General features: G+C 52.6%; 1 protein-coding gene across 2 annotated transcripts in view; it reads right to left on the bottom strand.

The window, feature by feature from the left end:
• Positions 1–11,887: 11,887 nt before the first annotated feature.
• NOVA2 (NOVA alternative splicing regulator 2) overlaps positions 11,888–20,581 on the bottom strand; it is a 39,035-nt gene continuing 30,341 nt past the window's right edge. For both annotated transcript variants that reach the window (XM_031659143.1, XM_009194779.4), the window contains exon 4: positions 11,888–19,094. In XM_031659143.1, coding sequence (XP_031515003.1) covers positions 18,012–19,094 — 1,083 coding nt within the window. In that variant the 3' untranslated portion in view covers positions 11,888–18,011. The remainder of the gene's footprint in view (positions 19,095–20,581) is intronic.

Below are 20,581 nucleotides of genomic sequence, written 5' to 3'. Positions count from 1 at the left end.
GAAAGAAAAAAGAAAAGAAAGGAAAAGAAGGAAGAAGAAAAAGAAAGAAGAAAAGAAAAAGAAAGAAGAGAGGATCTATCTGTCGCTCATGCTGGGAGTGTGCAGTTGCGCGATCATAGCCAATACCCTCGGGCGCTCCTGGGCTCAAGCGATCGCCTTCGCTTTGGTCGCCGGTGCTGCTGCGGATTACCGTTATTGTGACACCGCGCCAAATTACATCCAGGTGTTACGTTTGGCCTCTGAGGAGCTTAGAGAACCACGTGGACCGCTAAGGATTCACTTCCAGGACTAGTTACAAGGTTAGCATCCTCTGTTCTGCAATCTGTCGGAACGGGTCAACCTGCCTCTAACCTCCAATCGCAGGCATGAGAATGTTAAGCCACGCTCAGGTCTGGGTCCGCCCAAATCCGTGCGCACTAACCACGCCCCCTCCTCGCCCAGGGCTAGCCACGCCCCGTCCCGTATGGAGGTCTAACCCCTTCCCCGCCCACCCGGATTTCACTCCCCGCTCTGTCACCTCAGTGGCCTAGGTGTTGACCAGTCACCAGACTGTGGAGGGATGTCAGTCTCGGAGACTTTGTTCGCTCCTAGAAAGGTCTTGGCATGGGGGGGATTGGCGAGGTACCTCCCAAACCTGGGACACATGAATCCCAGGGGCGGTGATGGGTGGGAGTGGTGGGGGGAGGCTGAAGACTCGAGGGTCACGTGACCCAGAGACCTCTGCCCAGCCCTATCCCCTCTCAAAAGCATCTCCAGAGATCGACCCTCTGGTGGGGAGAAAAGAGCCAAGTGCCCCCACCTGGGGGCACTGTGGGGACACTCCTCACCAAAGGCCACTTGTCTGCTACCTTCATCCTCAAATTTCTACCCACGCCCTGAGATCTATGGTAAGGGAGGAAAGGGTTAGGTGTTTTTTTTGTTTGTTTGTTTTGTTGTTGTTGTTTTTTGAGGCAGAGTTTCGCTCTGTCGCCCAGGCTGGAGTGCAGCAACGCAACCTGGCTCATTGCAGCCTCCGCCTCCTGGGTTCAAGCGATTCTTACGCCTCAGCCTCCCGGAGTAGCTGGGATTACAGGCGCCCGCCACCCCACCGGCTTAATTTTCGTATTTTTAGTAGACACGGGATTTCGCCATGGTGGCCAGGCTGGTCTCAAACTTCTGACTTCAGGTGATCCACCCCACTCCGCCTCCCAAAGTGCTCGGATTACGGGCGTGAGCCACCGCGCCCGGCCTGCCCGTGTTTGTAAATGAGGGGTAGGTCAGAGTTGGGTAGGCTTCCTCCCCTTGTCTTTAGGATAGAAACATAAAAAGAAAAAAAAATAAGGAGGAAAAGAAACAGAAAATGAGACAATGAGACAATGATACTTCATCTATTAAAAACAGCAAATGAACAAGTATTACTAATAATAGGGTGGTCAGGCCTCATTAAATGAAGAGAGAGGGGAAGGATGGCTCAGGGCGAGGACGAGGAGGGGGCTTCAGTCACCCCTCCCAGATTTCTCAATTTTTGGTTCATTTTCTTCTCTCTCGGGGACTCTGCCCTGAAACCCTTGGGGTATCTATTCCACCCCTTCTTGGTGTCTGTCTCTGCCTCTGGGTCTGTTTCTCTCTCCCTCTCTGCTTTTTTTTTTTGAGATGGAGTTTCGCTTTTGTTGCCCAGGCTGGAGTGCAATAGCACGATCTCAGCTCACCGCAACCTCTGCCTCCTGGGTTGAAGCGATTCTCCTGCCTCAGCCTCCTGAGTAGCTGGGATTACAGGCATGTGCCACCATGCCCAGTTAATTTTGTATTTTTAGTAGAGACAGAGTTTCTCCATGTTGGTCAGGATAGTCTTGAACTCCCGACCTGAGGTGATCCGCCCACCTCAGCCTCCCAAAGTGCTGGGATTACAGGCATGAGCCACCACTCTGTTGCCCAGGCTGGGGTGCAGTGGCGTGTTCTCAGCTCACTGCAACCTCCACCTCCTGGGTTCAAGCAATTCTCCTGCCTCAGCCTCCTGAGTAGCTGGGACTATAGGTGAGTGCCACCACTCCCAGCTAATTTTAGTAGAGCTGGGGTTTCACCATGTTGGCCAGGCTAGTCTTGAACTACTGACTTCAAGTGAGCTGCCCCCATCGGCCTCCAAAAGTGTTGAGATTACAAGCGTGAGCCACCATGCCCGGCCTTCAAGAATCACATTTCTGAACCTTCAACTCACATCCATCTCCAGCCTACATTAGTCCTAACTAAGTCACAACCTTACTTCAGCCCACACCCTGCCAAAAGCTGGATCAATGCTTAAAGTCATCCTACCCCAGTCCCAGTCTTAATTCTACCTTTGGCCTAACCTGACTCTGACCTCAGCTATATCTCTAACCCTAACTCTGTTATAAATTCTGACTGTCCTTAACCCCAACGCTGTCCCCAACCTTAAACCTATGGCTTGTTCTTACCCATGATTCCAATCGTGGCCTAATTCTATCTCTAATGACTGTCACCCTGATGCTAAGTCTGATGATCATGGCCCTGTTATACCCCAAGCCTACACCTTAACCCTGGACCTGACTGGAGGCTCACCCTGACCTTGATCTCAGCTATAATCCCAGTTCAGTCTTAGATGTAAACATAGCCCTAATTTTTGGCTATAGTCCTAGCCTTAACTTCGATTCTAGCTATAGCCAGTCTTAACTCTACACCCAGTTTTTACCCTGATCTCATACTTGACCCTAACCTTGACCATGGGCATAATCCAAACACCAAGGCTAGTTGTCATCTCTACCTGAATCTAATGAATCTTTTTTTTTTTTTTTTTTTTTTGAGACAGAGTCTTACTCTGTCACCTAGGCTGGAGTGCAGTGGCACAATCTTGGTTCCCTGCAACCTCCGCCTCCCAGGCTCAAGCAATTCTTGTGCCTCAGCCTCTTGAGTACCTGGGACTACGGGCACCTGCCACCAAACCTGGCTAATTTTTAAACATTTTTATTTATTTATTTATTTATTTTTTGAGACGAAGTCTCACTCTTGTCGCCCAGGCTGGAGTGCAATGGCGTTGTCTCGGCTCACTGCAGCCTCTGCCTCTTGGGTTCAAGAGATTCTTCTGCCTCAGTCTCTTGGGTAGCTGAGATTACAGGCGCCTGCCACCACGTCTGGCTAATTTTTTTTGTATTTTCTTTTTTTTTTTTTCTGAGACGGAGTCTCGCTCTGTCACCCAGGCTGCAGTGCAGTGGCGCGATCTCGGCTCACTGCAAGCTCCGCCTCCCAGGTTTATGCCATTCTCCTGCCTCAGCCTCCCGAGTAGCTGGGACTACAGGCGCCCGTCACCTGGCCCGGCTAATTTTTTTTGTATTTTAGTAGAGATGGGGTTTCACCGTGTTAGCCAGGATGGTCTCAATCTCCTGACCTCGTGATCTGCCCGTCTCGGCCTCCCAAAGCGCTAGGATTACAGGCGTGAGCCACCGCACCCGGCCTTTTTTTGTATTTTCAGTAGAGACAGGGGTTTCACCATGTTGGCCAGGCTGGTCTCAAACTCCTCATCTCAGGTGATCCACCCGCCTGGGCCTCCCAAAGTGCTGGGATTACAGGCGTGAGCCACCGTGCCCAGCCCTGCTCTTCCTCTAGGTCTTTACTCACATGTCACATTTTCTTTTTCTTTTTTTTTTTTTTTTGAGACGGAGTCTCGCGCTGTGTCACCCAGGCTGGAGTGCAGTGGCGATCTCGGCTCACTGCAAGCTCCGCCTCCCAGGTTCACACCATTCTCCTGCCTCAGCCTCCGAGTAGCTGGGACTACAGGCGCCCGCCACCACGCCCGGCTAGTTTTTTGTATTTTTAGTAGAGACGGGGTTTCACCATGTTAGCCAGGATGGTCTCGATCTCCTGACCTCGTGATCCGCCCGTCTCGGCCTCCCAAAGTGCTGGGATTACAGGCTTGAGCCACTGCGCCCGGCCAACACATGTCACATTTTCAGTGCAGCCTTTCCTGTGTACTTTATTGGAAGCTGCAGTGTCCCCTCTTCCAGTACTTTCAATTTTCCTTCTCTACCTTATTTTTCTTCATAACATATATTAGTCATCTAGTGTACTGTATAATTTATTCATTTATTTTGGCTATTGTTTCTTTTCCCCAGTACCGTATAAACTCCCTGGGATAGGGAAATTTGTTTTCTTTTGTTTTCTGGTGAACCCTCAGTGTTTAGAATAGTCCTTGGCCCATGGTAGATGCTTAGTAACTTTTTGTTTTTTTTCTGTCACCCAGGTTGGAGTGCAGTGGAGGAATCTCGGCTCACTGCAACCTCCACCTCCTGGGTTCAAGTGATTCTCCTGCCTCAGCTTCCCGAGTAGCTGGGATTACCGGTGCCTGCCACCGCGTCCAGCTAATTTCTGTATTTTCAGTAGGGACAGGGTTTCGCCATCTTGGCCAGGCTGGTCTTGAACTCCTGACCTTGTGATCCACCAGCCTTGGCCTCCCAAAGTGTTGGGATTACAGGCATGGGCCACCGAGCCCGGCCAATAAATATATGCATTTTAAATGACTAGGTACTTCCTGAGAAGGATGCAGCTCCCGTTTCCATACAGTTGGAAGCTCATTGGTTAAGAGAAAGAACAGTGAAGAGGGAATGGGGTCGAGATGGCCACAGGTTTCTGGAGAGTAAAGCTGAGTGGTCAATTACTACTAGCCAACTGAGGGTCCTACTCTGCTCCTAACCGAAACCGTAATTCACCCCTGTGACCGCTCCAACTCTAGCCAGTAACTCACCCGTCTCTTTTGGTTCACGTTGCCTACCTGGAGGTGCTAGATCTTTCCACCTGCAGGGAGAGCAGCTGATAAATGCCAAAGCATGGGTCCTGTGTCTGGCTTGTCTGTGGAACTAGGGGACACCCATATCTTCCCTCTCCCTCCTCCTCTTCCTTGGGGCTCTGAGTCTCTGGTTCAGCTGAAAATGAGGTGAAGGTCAAGAGGGAGATCCTCGATAGTAAGGTTGGAACTGAGGATGAGGATAATGGTGAGGCAGGGGGCTATGAGAATCGGCACTGGTCATACAGGTGGTGACCAAGAAAAAGGATAGAGAAGGCCATAGAGATGGAATAACTGAAATAAAACTGGAGCTTGGGGGCCAGGCACGGTGGCTCGCCTGTAATTCCAGGACTTTGGGAGACCGAGGCAGATGGATCACCTCAGGTCAGGAGTTCGAGACCAGCCTGGCAAACGTGGCAAAAACCCCATCTCTACTAAAAGTACAAAAATTAGCCGGGCGTGGTGGTGGGTGCCTGTAGTCCCAGCTACTCGGGAGGCTGAGGCAGGAGAATCGCTTGAACTCGGGAGGCAGAGGTTGCACTGAGCCGAGATCGCACCATTGCACCCCAGCCTGGGTGACAGAGCGAGACTGTCTCAAACTAAACAAAAACAAAAACAAACCTGGAGAGTGAAAAAAAAACAAACAAAGGAGACAGAACACACATAAAGTCAGCAAGTGAGATATACATGCACATAAACACAGAGATGGACAGAGAGAGAGGGGGTGCAACCACGGGGAGAAAGTGTGGCCTCTCTCAGCATCTATTCCATTCTCCTAGTGCACCTTTCTGCAACTGCAGCGGCTGGAGGGCTCAAAACTACATTTCCCAGAACGCCTTGTGGCTGCGCCTGTGGACGAAAGTTAGGTTCCACCAATCAGGTGCCTCCGCGGGAAGCTTGAATTTCTTACCGAAGTAAGCTGAGCGAGAGGCAGCCCGGAGGCCAGTGCAGATTCCTGCGAGACGCTGCGGTGGCGGAACGGGCTACCGGCGTCCTGATCGCGCAGGAGGAACAGCAGTTCCTGGGCGGCCCTTTCTGGGCGCTGGATTTGAAAGTACCCTGGAGGCTCAGCCTGGATTCTGTTTCTTCTGAGAGGCTCTGTGTCCCTTAATAAGTCCTTTTTGTTTACACTGTCCCAAGTGAATTCTGTTCGCTGCCTCTGGGCAACGATGGGTGACGGAGAAATAGATGCAGACACGGCCAGACACAGGGAAAGTGATTCAGGGAGACACACAGAAACCCCATCCCTCCGAAGAGACAAGGAGAAAGACAATTCTGCAGAGGTGGGATTCAGATGCAGGAAAAAAAAAAAAAATCAATGGGAGGAGGAAGACCTGGTTAGACAGACACTCGGAGAAATACAGAAGGTAACAGGCAGAGAGGAGTGAGAGGCAAGGGCAGGTGGGCCAGAAACAGGGACACAGAGACCTCACCAGAATGCTGGCATGAAGGTGTTGGTTGAGAGGCCTCATTTTACATTGTTATTTATTTACTTATTTATTTATTTATTTTGAGACAGACTCTCGCTGTGTCTCCCAGGCTGGAGTGCAGTGGTGCAATCTTCCCTCACTGCAACTTCCACCTGCGATTCTCCTGCCTCAGCCTCCCGAGTAGCTGGGATTACAAGCGTCCGCCGCCACGCCTGGCTAATTTTTATATTATTAGTAGAGACGGGATTTCGCCATGTTGGCCAGGCTGGTCTCGAACTCCTGACCTCAAGTGATCCACCCGCCTTGGCCTCCCAAAGTGCCGGGATTACAGGTGTGAGCCACCGCTCCCGGCCCAAGAGGCCTCTTTAGAGAACAGACTTCTCTGAAGGCATGGCAGTTGAAAGCAGGAGAATAGAGGGGACTTTGGAGAGATCTCTGACTTGCCAGACTCTCCGAGTTCAGTGGCAGATGGGAGCGAGCATTTGTCTGGCAGAACGTCTCTTTGTCCCAGCGCCTATTCCCAGCCCAAAGCTTCGTCAGCTCTGACTGCGGAGGGGGTAGTGCCCCTGAAAGTGTTTCCCATTCTCCATCACTTGCCCCTCAGGCCTTGTCCCCCCAAAACCAGCCCCCACTTGACAGCTTGGTAGGAGTGAGAACAGTGACTCAACCGGTTTTAATGCGTGAGGCAGATTCCAGGAGTAGTAGTGACTGACTGAGGAACTAAGAGGAGTTGGGGATGGCAAGAGGGACAGAAGGACTGCAAAACAGGGACACCAAGGGAAAAAGAGAGGGAAACGTAGGGACAGAAAGCAGGGAGAGTGTGAGGCAGAGAAAGGGGAGACTGAGGGACATAGTAGAGAAACTAGGGGCATGGAGAGGGAGGGATCCAGGGGCTGAGAGAGGGGACAGAGGGGAGACAGAGGTGGGGGACAGAGAGACAGAGAGGAGGGATAGAGGGACAGAGGAGGAGGACAGAGAGAGGGAGGATGAATAGAGAGAGGGAGACAGGGATGGGGAGACAGAGGGACAGAGTGGGGGCAGAGGGACAGAAGGAGGGAGGATGGAGGAACAGAGAGGGGACAGAGGGATGGGGGGCACAGAGGGACAGAGTGGAGGGCAGAGGGACAGAGGGAGGGAGGATGGAGGAACAGAGAGAGGGGACAGAGGGATGGGGGGCACAGAGGGACAGAGAGGGGTGACAGAAGGGCAGAGAGGAAAGGGATACAGGAGTTACAGGCAGTAAGTTGGGCATGTCCCAGTTGGGATTCCAGATGGTGGACACCCTGGCTCCTTTAACCAATTCTGGCTTTTTTTGTGTTGCCCCCGAGATTTCTTTTTGCTTTCTTCCACCTAAGGTTGCCAGGTAAAATACAGGATGCCCACTTTCATTTGAATTTTAGATAAGCAACAATTCATATTGTAGCATACTTATTGCCCAAATATTGCATGGGACATTTTTACACTTTTTTTTTTTTTGAGATGGAGTTTCACTCTGTCACCCAGGCTGGAGTGACATGGTGTGATCTCGGCTCACTGCAACTTCTGCTTCCTGGGTTCAAACGATTCTCCTGCCTCAGCCTCCCGAGTAGCTGGAACTACAGGCATGAGACACCACACCTGGCTAATTTTTGTATTTTTAGTAGAGATGGAGGTTTCATCATGTTGGCTAGGCTGGTCTCAAACTCCTGACCTCAGGTGATCTGCCCACCTCGGCCTCCCAAATTGCTGGGATTATAGGTGTGAGCCACCGCGCCTGGCCTAAAAACTTCTTCTTTTAATCTGAAATTCAAATGCCACTGGACACACAGTATTTTTATTTGCTAAACCTTGGCAACCTTATTTCCATCACTTTCCAGTTTCTGTTTCTTTCTCATTTTCTGTTTGTGTGTGTCTGCCTCTCCCTCTCTTCTAGTCCATCTCTACCTTCTCTATTCTCCTTCGTCTGTTTTTTATTTTTGTGTGAGACAGGGTCTTCCTGTGTTACCCAGGCTGGAGTGCAGTGGTGTGATCTCACTGCAATCTCTGCCTCCAGGGATCAAGCGATCGTGCCACCTCAGCCTCCAAAGGAGCTAGGACTACAGGCATGTGCCATCACACCTGGCTAACTTTTGTGTTTTTTGTAGAAACAGGGTTTCGTCATGTTGCCCAGGCTGGCCTCAAACTCCTGGGCTCACGAGATTCTCCCACCTCTGCCTCCCAAAATGCTGGGATTACAGGCATGAGCCACCGCGCCGGGCCTCCCCTTCCTCTCTTAATGACCTGGCCCCTCTGATGTGTAGAGACCTCTCTTGAGACACCCCCACCAGGTCCCTGCCTAGGCCTCTTCCTCCCTCCTTCCCCCTTCCTAGCCCTCTTTCTAGGACTGTCTCTCTGCTCCAGGCAACTTCTCTGTCTTCTTCCTTCATCTCTCTTCTCACTCAGATCCCCCACCTTTGCAAATCTCTCTACGCCCCATTCACCCCCGCCCAGAGAAGAAGGTTTGGGGGCTTTGAGGGAGCTAGGAATCTCCCATTACTCACCTTCATCCTGACTTCATCTCCTTTCCTTTCCGTTTCCTGGGCCAGAGAGATCATGAGGGTTTTCCAAAGCCACACAGCAGAACAGAAACACCCGCCCTCTCCTTCCAAATCCTTTCCAACTTCCTAGCTTCTTGGTGGCAAATTCCTTTACTCTTCCTGAAAACAGTCTGGCTTGGCAATGTTTGAGGGTCACAGGCCAGTACCAGAGGCGCCTGTGGCTTATGGGATGGTAGACTTTTGGGCACCTATGACGTGCTGAGAGTGAGGGATATGGCCCGTGGGCTATAAATACAAGAACAGTGATGTGTCCTGGGCATCACCATATCCCTAGGCCCAGAACACAGTAGGTGTTCAATAAATACCTGTTGAATGAATGAATGAATGAGTGGATGGACACACCTCCAGCAGCTGGAGCCTCATCTGCACGTCTGCCCTCGTTCTCTTCATCCCTACGGCTCTTGCTTACTTTATCCTAGCCTGAGTCCCCCTTCTCCTTCCATCCCCCTCTGTTGGGCTTGTCCTTCTCTGGAGTCCTGTTATTGTTATTTTTATCAGCTGGAGGGGGTCTCTGGTGACTACAATGTGCTGAGCATTTTCCCTATGTGAGATACTAAAGGGGTGAGTCACATGTAGAATCCTTCTGGAATATACTAGAAGGCAAGTACAGTTTTCTAGGGCGTTTTCCAGATGTGGAGATTGGGAGCCAGGGAGAGGAAGCGAAGTGCCTTGGGTCACATCAGAATCCAAGCATCTGGCCTCACCCCACCCCGCCTCCTTGGTCTTGGTCTCTTTTGTTTCTCTGTCATCTGCCAAGCTGCATCTCTGACACCTCCAAAATGTAAGGCAATTACTTATCTTTTTTTTTTTTTTTTGAGGCAGGGTCTTGCTCTGTTGCCCAGCCTGGAGTGCAGTGGTGCAATCACAGCTCACTGCAGCCTCGACCTCTCAGGCTCAAGTGATCCTCCTGCCTCAGCCTCCTGAGTAGCTGGGACTATAGGCATGTACCACCACACCTGGTTCATTTTTAAGTTTTTTGAGACAGAGTCTCAAACTCCTGGGCTCAAGTGATTCTCCTGGCTCAAGCAATTCTCCTGCCATGGCTTCCCAAAGTGCTGGGATTACAGGTATGAGCCACCATGTCTGGCCAGGCTAATTTTTTTTTTTTTTTTTTTTTTATGAGACAGAGTCTCGCTTTGTTGCCCAAGCTGGTGTGCAGTGGTGTATTCTTGGCTCACTGCAGTCTCCACTTCCCGGGTTCCAGTGATTCTCCTGTCTCAGTGTTCTGCGTAGCTGGGATTACAGCTGCCTGCCACCATGTCCAGCTAGTTTTTGTATTTTTTTTTTTTTTTTGAGACGGAGTCTCGCTCTGTCACCCAGGCTGGAGTGCAGTGGCCGGATCTCAGCTCACTGCAAGCTCCGCCTCCCGGGTTTACGCCATTCTCCTGCCTCAGCCTCCCGAGTAGCTGGGACTACAGGCGCCCGCCACCTCGCCTGGCTAGTTTTTTGTATTTTTTAGTTGAGATGGGGTTTCACCGTGTTAGCCAGGATGGTCTCGATCTCCTGACCTCGTGACCCGCCCGTCTTGGCCTCCCAAAGTGCTGGGATTACAGGCTTGAGCCACCGCGCCTGGCCTAGTTTTTGTATTTTTAGTAGAGACATGGTTTCATCACGTTGGTTAGGCTAGTCTCGAACTCCTGACCTCATGATCCGCCCGCCTCAGCCTCCCATAGTGCTGGGATTACAGGTGTGAGCCACCGCACCCGGCCAGGCTAGTAATTTTAAAATATTTGCTCAGGGGCTGCAAACGTCCAGAACCTAGGCATGTGACATAAATGAGCAGTGCAGGTCAGGAAGGGGCTAAGCCTCTCTGCCCTGGGTGAGTGGCAGTGGCGGCCCCAGGCCAGCCCATTGTGGGCAGGTGGCAACTGCAATCGAAGCTATCACATGGCATTTCTCAAGAGGGTCTTGAAACCCATGTTTTCAGAAGTCTCCCAATGTTTAAATGCCGGCAACAATCCCACCAAACACTGTTCGGGTCAAATGAAATTATGGGTACCGCACCTGCCTGTTGGCCGATGGTCTGCAACCTCTGAATTCACTTTAGTCCCATGTGTCAGGTTTTGTGTTAAGAAGAATTTCCCAATTCCAGTAGACTATATGCTCCAAAAAGCCAGAGATACCTGCGTCTGTTTTGTTCATTGCTTTATCTTCAGCACCTAGAACAGTGCCTTATGCATCATAGATCTTCAGTAATCATTTTAAAAAAGTGAATAGTGTATTGATCCAAGCATAAGCCATATGATGTAGAAATAACAATTTAAAAAATCCCCATTTTACAGATGGGGACATGAAGGCTCAGAGGAACAAAGGACTCAGGGTAACACAGCAGCACTGGGATCTAAACCCGTAGCTCACCTGACTCGAAAACCTCGACCTTGGCCTATCCTGATTCTACCTGGTGTTGTGTATTTGCAGGGCTGTGTGTGGAGATGTGTGTCCAAGAGCCTGTCTGTGGGACTGTGGCTCTGTGTATGTGTGTGGTCGTGGTGGTGGTGGTGTCGGTTCTCCTGACTGGACACTGAGGCCCTGGAAGCTAATTTTTTTTTTTTTTGTTTTGAGACAGTCTTGCTTTGTTGCCCAGGCTGGAGTGCAATGGTGTGATCTTGGCTCACTGCAACTTCTGCCTCCCAGGTTCAAGCAATTCTCCTGCCTCGGCCTCCCAAGTAGCTGGGACTACAGGCATGTGCCACCATGCCTAGCTAATTTTTTTGTATTTTAGTAGAGACTGGGTTTCACCATGTTGGCCAGGCTGGTCTCGAACTCCTGAGCTCTGGTGATCTGCCCACCTCGGCCTCCCAAAGTGCTGGGATTACAGGCGTGAGCCACCGCGCCTGGCCCCTGGAAGCTAAACTTGAGCACCTGCTTCTCTCAAGCACAGCTGCTCCGGATGCTCACACTGTCCAGAGACAATAGTCCTCCCTCCCCAGCTCCCCCATCTGGGAGCATCCTCAGGGGTCCCCCCACCCTCTTCCCCTAAATGCCCAGAGCCCTGGGGGAAAGGGGGAAAGAATTTAGGATGAGGGTGGAGGTGCAGGGAGGAGGGAGAGGGAAGGGGATGGGTTAAGAAGGAGTGTGTGATGTCAAGCAAAAAAGACAACATTAGACACAGATGCTGAGATGGCGTTTATCGCGGCAAAAAAAGGTGAAGTCGCCGAGGGGGAAGGGGTGGGGAAAGGGGGTGTGGTGGGATCTGGGGTGGGGGCCATGGAAGCTAATACATGGTGCACTAGGTCACACAACGGACACTGGGGGTGGGTGAGTGGGTGGGGAGGGCGTGGCCCAGGCATGGCAATGTGGGGAGTGGGAGGAGACGGCAGTGCGCCCCAGCCAGGAGCTTCTGGAGGTGGTGGGGAGGAGGCGGGCGGCGTCTCTGGTCGCAGAGGATGGAAGGAATCAGTTAGAGGGGGTTGAATGGAGGCACTGGAGGCATGGCCACATTCCAAGAAACGGAATGAAGGAGTGGGACAGCAGGCAGGGGGCAGCCTGGGGCCTGGGCCTTTTAATCTAAGGACTGGGGAGAACCAAGGGGACCTTAGAGGTCCTCCAGTCCTCCCCATCTTTCAAGAGGGAGAACAAGCCTGGAGAGGAGGCTACCTTAAGGTCCTAAGAAGGATTTAGCAATCGGTTCTCCAAAGATGGCCCTACAGCTTCCCCTGCCCCGCATTCTTCTCCTACCCTGTCTCCAACAGAGAAGGGGGAAGAGAGGTTCTAGCTCCTCTGACTCCACCGTTATCTCACGGAGGCTCCTCAGGAAAATTGGAGGATGAATCCATTTCACAGAAGGGGAAAACGGAGGCATCCTGCCAGACTACACCTTTCCACACCTCTCCCACCTCCCTGCTGGGAAATTTATGCACCCCATCCCTCTAGAGTAATACTGATAGCTTGAAATCCTTAGCGATGGGGGCAGGTGAGAGGACACACCTTAAGATTCTCCCAAATGGACCCGGGATGTGGGCCATGCCTCCAGTGGCCTGAGATGCCAACATAAAGAAAAAAAAATGACTCCCCACGTCCCCTGGCTCAAACCCAGTACAAAAGTGACTATTTACAATGAAGGCGTGGGGAGTGTGTGGGGGGCACAGGAAGGAGGGGGTCAGAGTGAGCACTCCATTTGAGGGAGGCCACGCCCCTGGACCCGCCTTTTAAAGGGACAAAGCCAAACAGCAGAGATATTATAGAGGATCTCAATCCCCAGGGTGGGGCAGACCCTAGGGGTGAGGGATGGGGGTGGGGCATGGGATGGGGTGCGGGTGGGGAGGCATGGGTGGTGGGAGGAAATGGAGGAAAGGTAGCAACTGCCCCTAGCCTCCCCCCTCCCCGCTGCCGGACACACAGTTTTCCGTGGGATGAACACAGAAAGGGTTAATCAAAAAGAGTTCGATGAGCGAGTCTGACGGTCGAGTGGGGCGGGCTGGAGCAATGAGGCCGCAGGTCCCGGTGGCCGGTGGTGATGGAGTCACTTAGAAGATGAGAGGTTGGTGGTTTTGGGGGGAAAGGTGGGGTAGGGAAAGGGGTGGGGGAGGGGGGGTTAGGCAGTCCCCCCCAGTTATCTCTGGGAGACAAGTGTCCTGGACTGGTTGAGAAGGGATTAAAAACCAGCAGCCTTCACCACCATAAGCCCGCAGATTCTTTTCCCATTTCCCTCCCTGCCACCCAGCAATCTCCAATGCAACTTGAAGGGGACACTAAGACGGACCATACACACGAGCAGCAGCGCCCAGAGAGAAACCCTCTCCAACCACAGCGTGGAGACAGCTGACCACAGTGCAAAGGGATCACGATAGCAGGGCTGGGTGCTGTCACCCCAGCAAACCAGCGTCCCTGGCCCACCTGTGCCCCAACTTGGGTATCGCGATCCTGTTCTCCCCATCGTGACATCCAGTCCAGGCTTTCAAGACAGCCAGCCCGAGTTCCAGACGGCGGGGGCAGGTGCCTTCGAAGGCCTGGCTGGCTGTCCCGACAGGCGTGCACTCAGTCAGCAGCCTGGACGCCCCAACTGCCATCCTCATAGCCACTCTTGTTAATACTTTTGCCACTGCACAGCCTATCACAGCCTCTAATCCCGGTCCTGAAACAGCAATCATCCATTCAAGGGGACTCCTCTCATTTTCCAAACAATTGGCCACCAATCAAAACCAAGTAAGGAGGAGGATGTGGGATGGAGGAACAGGGAGGAGAAACAGAACGAGGGAATACTGAAGGATTTGGTGGTCCAGAGGAGAGAGGAAATACACCTTGGAGATAAGCTGCACCCTACTTTTCCAAGTAGAGGTCCCCAACCCTCTGTAGGTTGGCTTTTATCAAGATCCACTTGGGATACCCATAATTCCCACCTACAAGTCCAGGGTAGGTGTTAGGGCTGATGAAAATGGCAAAGCCATTGCCTTCTGATCACCACCCCTAATAATTATTGCAGTGAAGCCTCCTTGCCCATGTAGAGATGGCTGGGACAGGGCGGAAGAAGTTGGCTGGGCAGGTTGGCTCAGAGCCCCCTGAGATGGGGGATGACGGAGGTTAATTTGGCACACTGAACCCCCTCTTCTCATAGGTGCTTTGAGGTCCTTCTCTTGAATCCAGTTGGTACCGCCCCTTGGGCTAGTAGAGGGGGAGTTGAGCTTGTCTCCTTCTCCCCGGTTTCCATAGATTTGCCAGGAAGTTGGCAAGTGGGATTCTCCTTGGCTGGTGGAATTTGGGGGGATCCAAAAGGATAGGGGTAAGCTGAAAAGGAGAGCTTTTTTCTGTCTTTTTTTTTTTCTTACAAAGATTCTAAGAAAAACTCAGGATGGGGGGGCTTTGGAAGGGGGACCCAATTTAGCCCCATGTCCATACTTTTTCAATGCCTCTTAGGGACCTCCTCAAAGAGAAATGGTCCAATTTCCTCCCCTCTATCCAAGGTCCTCTCCCCACAGAGCGGCTCAGTTCCAAGGAAGTTTGGCACTTTTTTTTTTTTTTTTTTTTAAATGGGGAAACTGGGGAGAGAGAGTTGAGACATTTGAGGAGAGGAGGAAGACAGACAGAGACTAAGATAGAGACAGGACAGAAAACAATGGGAACCACACAGAAGAAAAAAAAAGAAAGTCATAGGGAGCCAGACAAAGAAAGGGGGGAAGACGCTTGGAGAAGGTATGGGAAGCTAGAGGGCAAATGAGAAGGAATCGGGAGACAATTCAATGCAGCAAACACTTATTAAGCACCTACTTGGTGCTGAAGAGAAGGGTGCAAGGAGGCCACTCAGAGACTCTGAGATCGGATTGGCTAATAGGGAGACAGGGAAAAAAAAAGAGGTGATGGGTTTTTCAATAATCCCCATCCCTGGCCCCACATCTGTGTCCCCTCTGGACAAACTGCAGCACAAAAGATTGAGGTCAGATTGCAGAAGAGACTTTCAAGAGATGGCAAAGATGGTAGAGTGAGTTTCCCAGGGTAAGATGGGGAAAGGTGTGTGGCTCTCCACTCACCAACATGGTGAGCAAACTAGCTCACTGAGCTAGCAAACTATACCTTTCAGATCGCCCTGGCTGGCTGGGTAGGGGGTCCTCAAGAAATATGAATAGGGAGGGGTTGTTACACAGACATTCCAAGCAAACACTTTGCAGGAGGCCCAGCCTCCAGAGATGTGTCTGTGTGAGAGGAGTCCTGGACCCGGCTGATTGGGACCCAGACTCCAGCGAATGGGTTTGTAGAAAGTGGCTGCCAAGCAAAGGATGCAAATGATATGCAAATGAGCCCATTCAGATCCCACCTCCCCACTCCCAGACCTTACTTCACCTCTCCCTGGCTCCTTCCCCTCCTCATAGGGGCCTGGGGGGCTGTAGAGGGATATTCCAGCTAGATACTGTAATACTCGCGTGCAGGTAGAGATACTGTGAAATACTGTAAGGTCTTTTGAGAGGTGGAGGGGAGCAATGCTGCCCCCACCTCTAACCCCAAGAGCCCCCAACGGTAGTAGAAGATATGTACAAAGTTACATCAAGAATTGTTTTGGCACTCAGATCTCCATCTGGGTTCAGTCTGGAGATTAGGGGTGGGGCAACAACAATGGGAAGTGGGGGATGGGGAGGGGGAAGTGGGGCCTGCCCCTCACCCTGGAGATGACAAGGGCATGGAAAAAGTCACCCCAGTGCCCAAGTTACAGCCTCCCATTGGGTGGAAGGGCCGGGGTGGGAAATTCAGTGCAAGGTACCTCGAAGGCTATTGCTTTCTAGGGATTTTCACATTTTGATTTGGGGGTGGCTCTCTAGCAAGGGAGAGGGATCTCCTAGGCTTTAGGGGCAAGAATTGTCTCTGTGGCTTTTCTTCCCTCCTTTTTTAGGAGAGAGACAAGGAGGCTGGATTTCCCCCAAAGTCATAGAGAGGAGAAGGGTCTGGAAGACCTAGGAGGGGGACAAATGGGGGAGAGGGTGGGCATGGGGCGCCCCTCCCCCAGAGATGCTGATGATGGAACCAGGGCACTGGGCGCCCTGCTTTGGGTTGGAGAAAGTGGAGGTGGTCTCCAAGGAGGAGGGGGAGATGGGTGGGGGTAGAGGGAGGTCTTAGCTATCCTAGTCTATAGGGTTGTCAGGCCCTGAAATCTCAGTCTGCCAACAGGTCCTTAGAGCTGACCACAGCCACAGCACTCAGGGAGCCACTCCCAAACCAACTCTCAAGGCCGCCTGGCTTGTCAGACTCCATCAGAACCTTCTAGTTCTCCAGAGCCCCTGGTGAGCACACCAAAACATTCTGATCCATCAGACATCACTAAAGCATGCCAGCTTGCTGGAAGCCACCAAACCAATCTAACCTATCAGACCACACAAAGCATTCTGGTCCAAGGGACCCTTCCATGGCTCACTGAACTCTACACCGGGCCACACTGGCCTGACAGAGCCACCACACATTTGGCTCACCCAATTCAACGAAACAAAGCCACGCAGACACAGGCATGCACACAAAAGGCAGGGGTGGGAAGGGAGGTCTTTAACAGTAGTTTGCACTAGGTCCATCTCCCACCCCTCCCTCCAGGGCGAGTTCGCAGACTTGACGTGTTTGAATGGAGATGACCCTGACAATATTGGGTTTTTTTCCCTTAGAGTTCTCCAGATTGGATCCAAGTCCCGTGCCTTATTCTCTTCCTAGGAAGACCCCCAGGCCAACACCCACCAAAGAAGGGTGTGGAGGGAGAAGGCAGGTCAGAGACTGGTCACTGTCCAATACAGGAAGTACATGCTTCAGTCTAATGACATCACAGGAAGTGACCTCTAGGCACCACCAGAAGTACATCTTCCCATGATATCACCAAAGTGACCTTCAAGGAAGAACTCATTGAGACATCACAGGAAGTACCTGCTCTCTTACGTTCACAGGAAGTAACCTCTGGGGAACTGCTTCCTGTGACATCATAAGAAGCGCCTAGAAGCACCCCAGAAAGTACTCAGTGACATCACAACAGAGGCCCTCATTGCCATTACTCTAAACCATCAGAGATACCACACCAAGTTGATCCAGCCTCTTGCGAGTCTTGCCCACAGGACTGGCCCAATCCCAGAGCTGGCATCCTTCCCAGCAGCACCGTCCCTGCCCCCCATACAACCTGACAACAAAAGAGTGAACATTCCCACCTAGAGGGACAGCTCCAGTGGGAGGAGAGTAGCTGAGAAGATCTGGGAACTCTGGGGTCCCTGCTCCAAATGCCCCATTTCAGCTCAGACGCCTCTGCTACCTCTACTCCCATGGCTTCCCTCAGATCTAGAACTGAAAGCAGAGAGGTGGGGTATTGTGTTTTGGGGAAGCCCCTCATTCTGGATGACCCAGAGGCTCCCTCCCCTCCTCCCATATGGAAACAAAAACTTATAAAGGGGGAAAAATCCTTACCAAAAAAAAAGAAAAAAAAAAAAGGAGGGAAAGAAAGAGAAAATAACGCTTTGTTTTCTATTAAAATCAACAAAATGCAATATATACAGATATCACACAGACCTGGGCCCTGGGACAGGAAGGGTCAGGCCCAGCCAAGCACAGGGAGGGAGGAAGGAGGGGTCAGTTCCGGGCTGGGGAGGGGGCTTCTGAGCCCCCTTCCCAACCGTCACTCAATCCTGCCTATGACTACCAGAAGGGGAGGGTGCAGTCGGGCCTACCCCAGCCCCATCCCAAGAGGAGCAGGACTACACCAAGCTGAGGTCAGGAGTTGGGGGGAGGAGGAGAGGGAGGAGGAGGAGATGGGAGGAGAGAGAAGGGTGGGAGCACACACCACAGGCCTCATCCCACTTTCTGGGGGTTTGAGGCCCTCACTCCCTGCTCGTAGGTGACCCGCTGACTGATGAGGTATTGAGCGGCTTGCGTGGCCGCGGGGCTGCCCGTGATGGTGACCCGCCGGTTCCGCGTGCCTGGCAGGAACTCGCCCTTCTTGGAGATCTGGATGCGAGCGCCCGTCAGCTCCTGGTACTCCACCAACGTCTTGCCCCCCTTCCCCAGGATGGCTCCCACCAGGTTCTCAGGCACCGCAATCTCCACCAGCTCCTTGGCACTCTCAGCCGCCAGCTTCTCCGCTGTCAGGAAGCCCCCGGCCGCACCGGCCGCGGCTGCAGCGGCCACCAGCGGACCGCCCCCTCCGCCCGCCCCGCCGCCCGCCCCGGCCCCGAGGTAGCCGTTGGCGGCTGCGGCCAACGCAAAGGACCCCAGGGCTCCGGGAGGCGGGGGCGGTGGCGGGGCGGCCCCTCCAGCTGGCCCGGCCCCGGCCTCGCCCGCGTAGGATGCCAGGAGGTTGGCGGCGGCAGCGGCTGCGGGGTTGGCCCCGGCGGCCACGGCAGCCAGGACGCCGGAGGCTGCGGCCGAGTTGAGGCCCAGGCCCAGGGAGTTGGTGTTGTAGCCGTAACTGGCCAGCGTGTTAAGCGCCGTGCTGATGGCCAGCAGGTCGGTGCCTGAGAAGGCGGGCAGCGCGGCGGGAAAGGCTCCCACGCCAGCCAGCCCGGCGGGGCCCAACAGGCCGGAGGCAGCGGCGGCCGACGCTGCGGCCGCGGCTGGCAGCACATCCGCGGGGCTGGCGTACGGAGAGCCGGTGGGATTGGAGTTGGCCACGGGGCCTGCCACATTGGCGTAGCTGATGTTGAGGCAGCTGCTGCTCTGGGGGTCTTCTTGTACCTTCTGCACGATGGCGCTCACAGCCTTGTGCACCTGCTCGGGTTCGCCGCTGACCGTCACCACGCGCTCCTGCAGGTTGATGCCCTCTGGCTTCTGGGACAGCTGCACCCACGCTCCTGACTGTTCCATCACGGCTTTCACCGTGGCGCCCCCCTTGCCGATGATCAGGCCCGCCGTGCTGTTGGGGACGATCAGCTTGGCCTGCGTGGGGAGCAAAAGAGAGGGTCTTTAATTTTATTTTTTAAAATTAAATTAAATTAGGCCGGGCGCGGTGGCTCACGCCTGTAATCCCAGCACTTTGGGAGGCCGAGGCGGGCAGATCACGAGGTCAGGAGATTGAGACCACGGTGAAACCCTGTCTCTACTAAAAATACAAAAAATTAACTGGGCATGATGGCGGGCGCCTGTAGTCCCAGCTACTGGGGAGGCTAAGGCCTGAGAATGGCGTGAACCCGGGAAGCAGAGGTTGCAGTGAGCTGAGATCACACCACTGCACTCCAGCCTGGGTGACAGAGCAAGACTTCGTCTTAGAAAAAAACAAAAAAAAATTAAATTAAATTAAATTAGGCTGGGCACGGTGGCTCTTGCCTGTAATCCCAGCACTTTGCCGGGCTGAGGCAGGCAGATCACTTGAGGTCAGGAGTTGCAAACTAGACTGGCTAACACGGTGAAACGCCATCTCTATAAAAATCCAAAAGTTAGTCAGCTGTATGTTAGCACATGCCTGTAATCCCAGCTACTCAGGAGGCTGAGGTAGGAGAATTGCTTGAACCCAGGAGGTGGAGGATGCAGTGAGCTGAGCTCGGGCCATTGCACTCCAGCCTGGGTGACAGAGGGAGACCCTGTCTCAAAACAAAATGAAATAAAATTATATATATATAAAAAATACATATGTAGAGACGGGGCCTTGCTATGTTGCCCAGGCTGGTCTTGAACTCCTGACCGCAAGTGATCCTCCTGCCTTAGCCTCCTAAAGTGTTGGGATTACAGATCTGAGCCACCAAGCTGGCGAAGGGAGGGTCTTTACAGTGGCTGGAGACTGCGAAGTCTCAGGTCATTCCCCACCTCTCCTCTCCAGCATCCAAAATCAGGCCCAGCATGGCCTTTTGACATGCACCAGTATGGTCCAACTGGTTGTTAAACATATTGAAATATTTCAGGTCAGGTGCAACAGCTCAGGCCTGTAATCCCAGCACTTTGACAGGCTGAGGTGGGAGGATCACTTGAGCCCAGGAGTTTGAGACCAGCCTGGGCAACATAGCAAGACCTTGCCTCTAACATTAATTTTTTTAAAAAAAACTGAAATATATCCACAACAGTTGGTTAATGAATAGCCCCTCAACCACCCTGTCCCATGTACCTGGGACTCTTGGTGCCTCCTCTGTGTCCAGCATCTAAAAGCTTAATGGCTGATCCAATGGGGCTTTCCAGGAGCTCACTCCAAGCTTGCACTGTGGCCCACCCATGCCTTTTAGCGTTAAGTACTCTGACTTCCAGCCCTCGAAAAGCCTTCATTAAGCCCTTACTTTACAGATGAGCCTCTTGAGGCCCAAGAGGTGAAAGGACTTGTCCTAAGGCCCCCCAGTTAGTGATGGAGCTGAAATCTAGGCTCTTGGGTTCCTGATCTATTGCGCTCCCCTAGACATGGTCTTCTCGTTTAACTCTCTGCTGTTATGGGCTGAAATTGT

The sequence above is a fragment of the Papio anubis genome, chromosome 20 (genome assembly GCF_008728515.1).
Source record: "Papio anubis isolate 15944 chromosome 20, Panubis1.0, whole genome shotgun sequence".
NCBI classification, from domain to species: Eukaryota; Metazoa; Chordata; class Mammalia; order Primates; family Cercopithecidae; genus Papio; species Papio anubis.
Note: the sequence above shows the minus strand (reverse complement) of the source record. Positions and strands in the feature narration are given on the sequence as shown.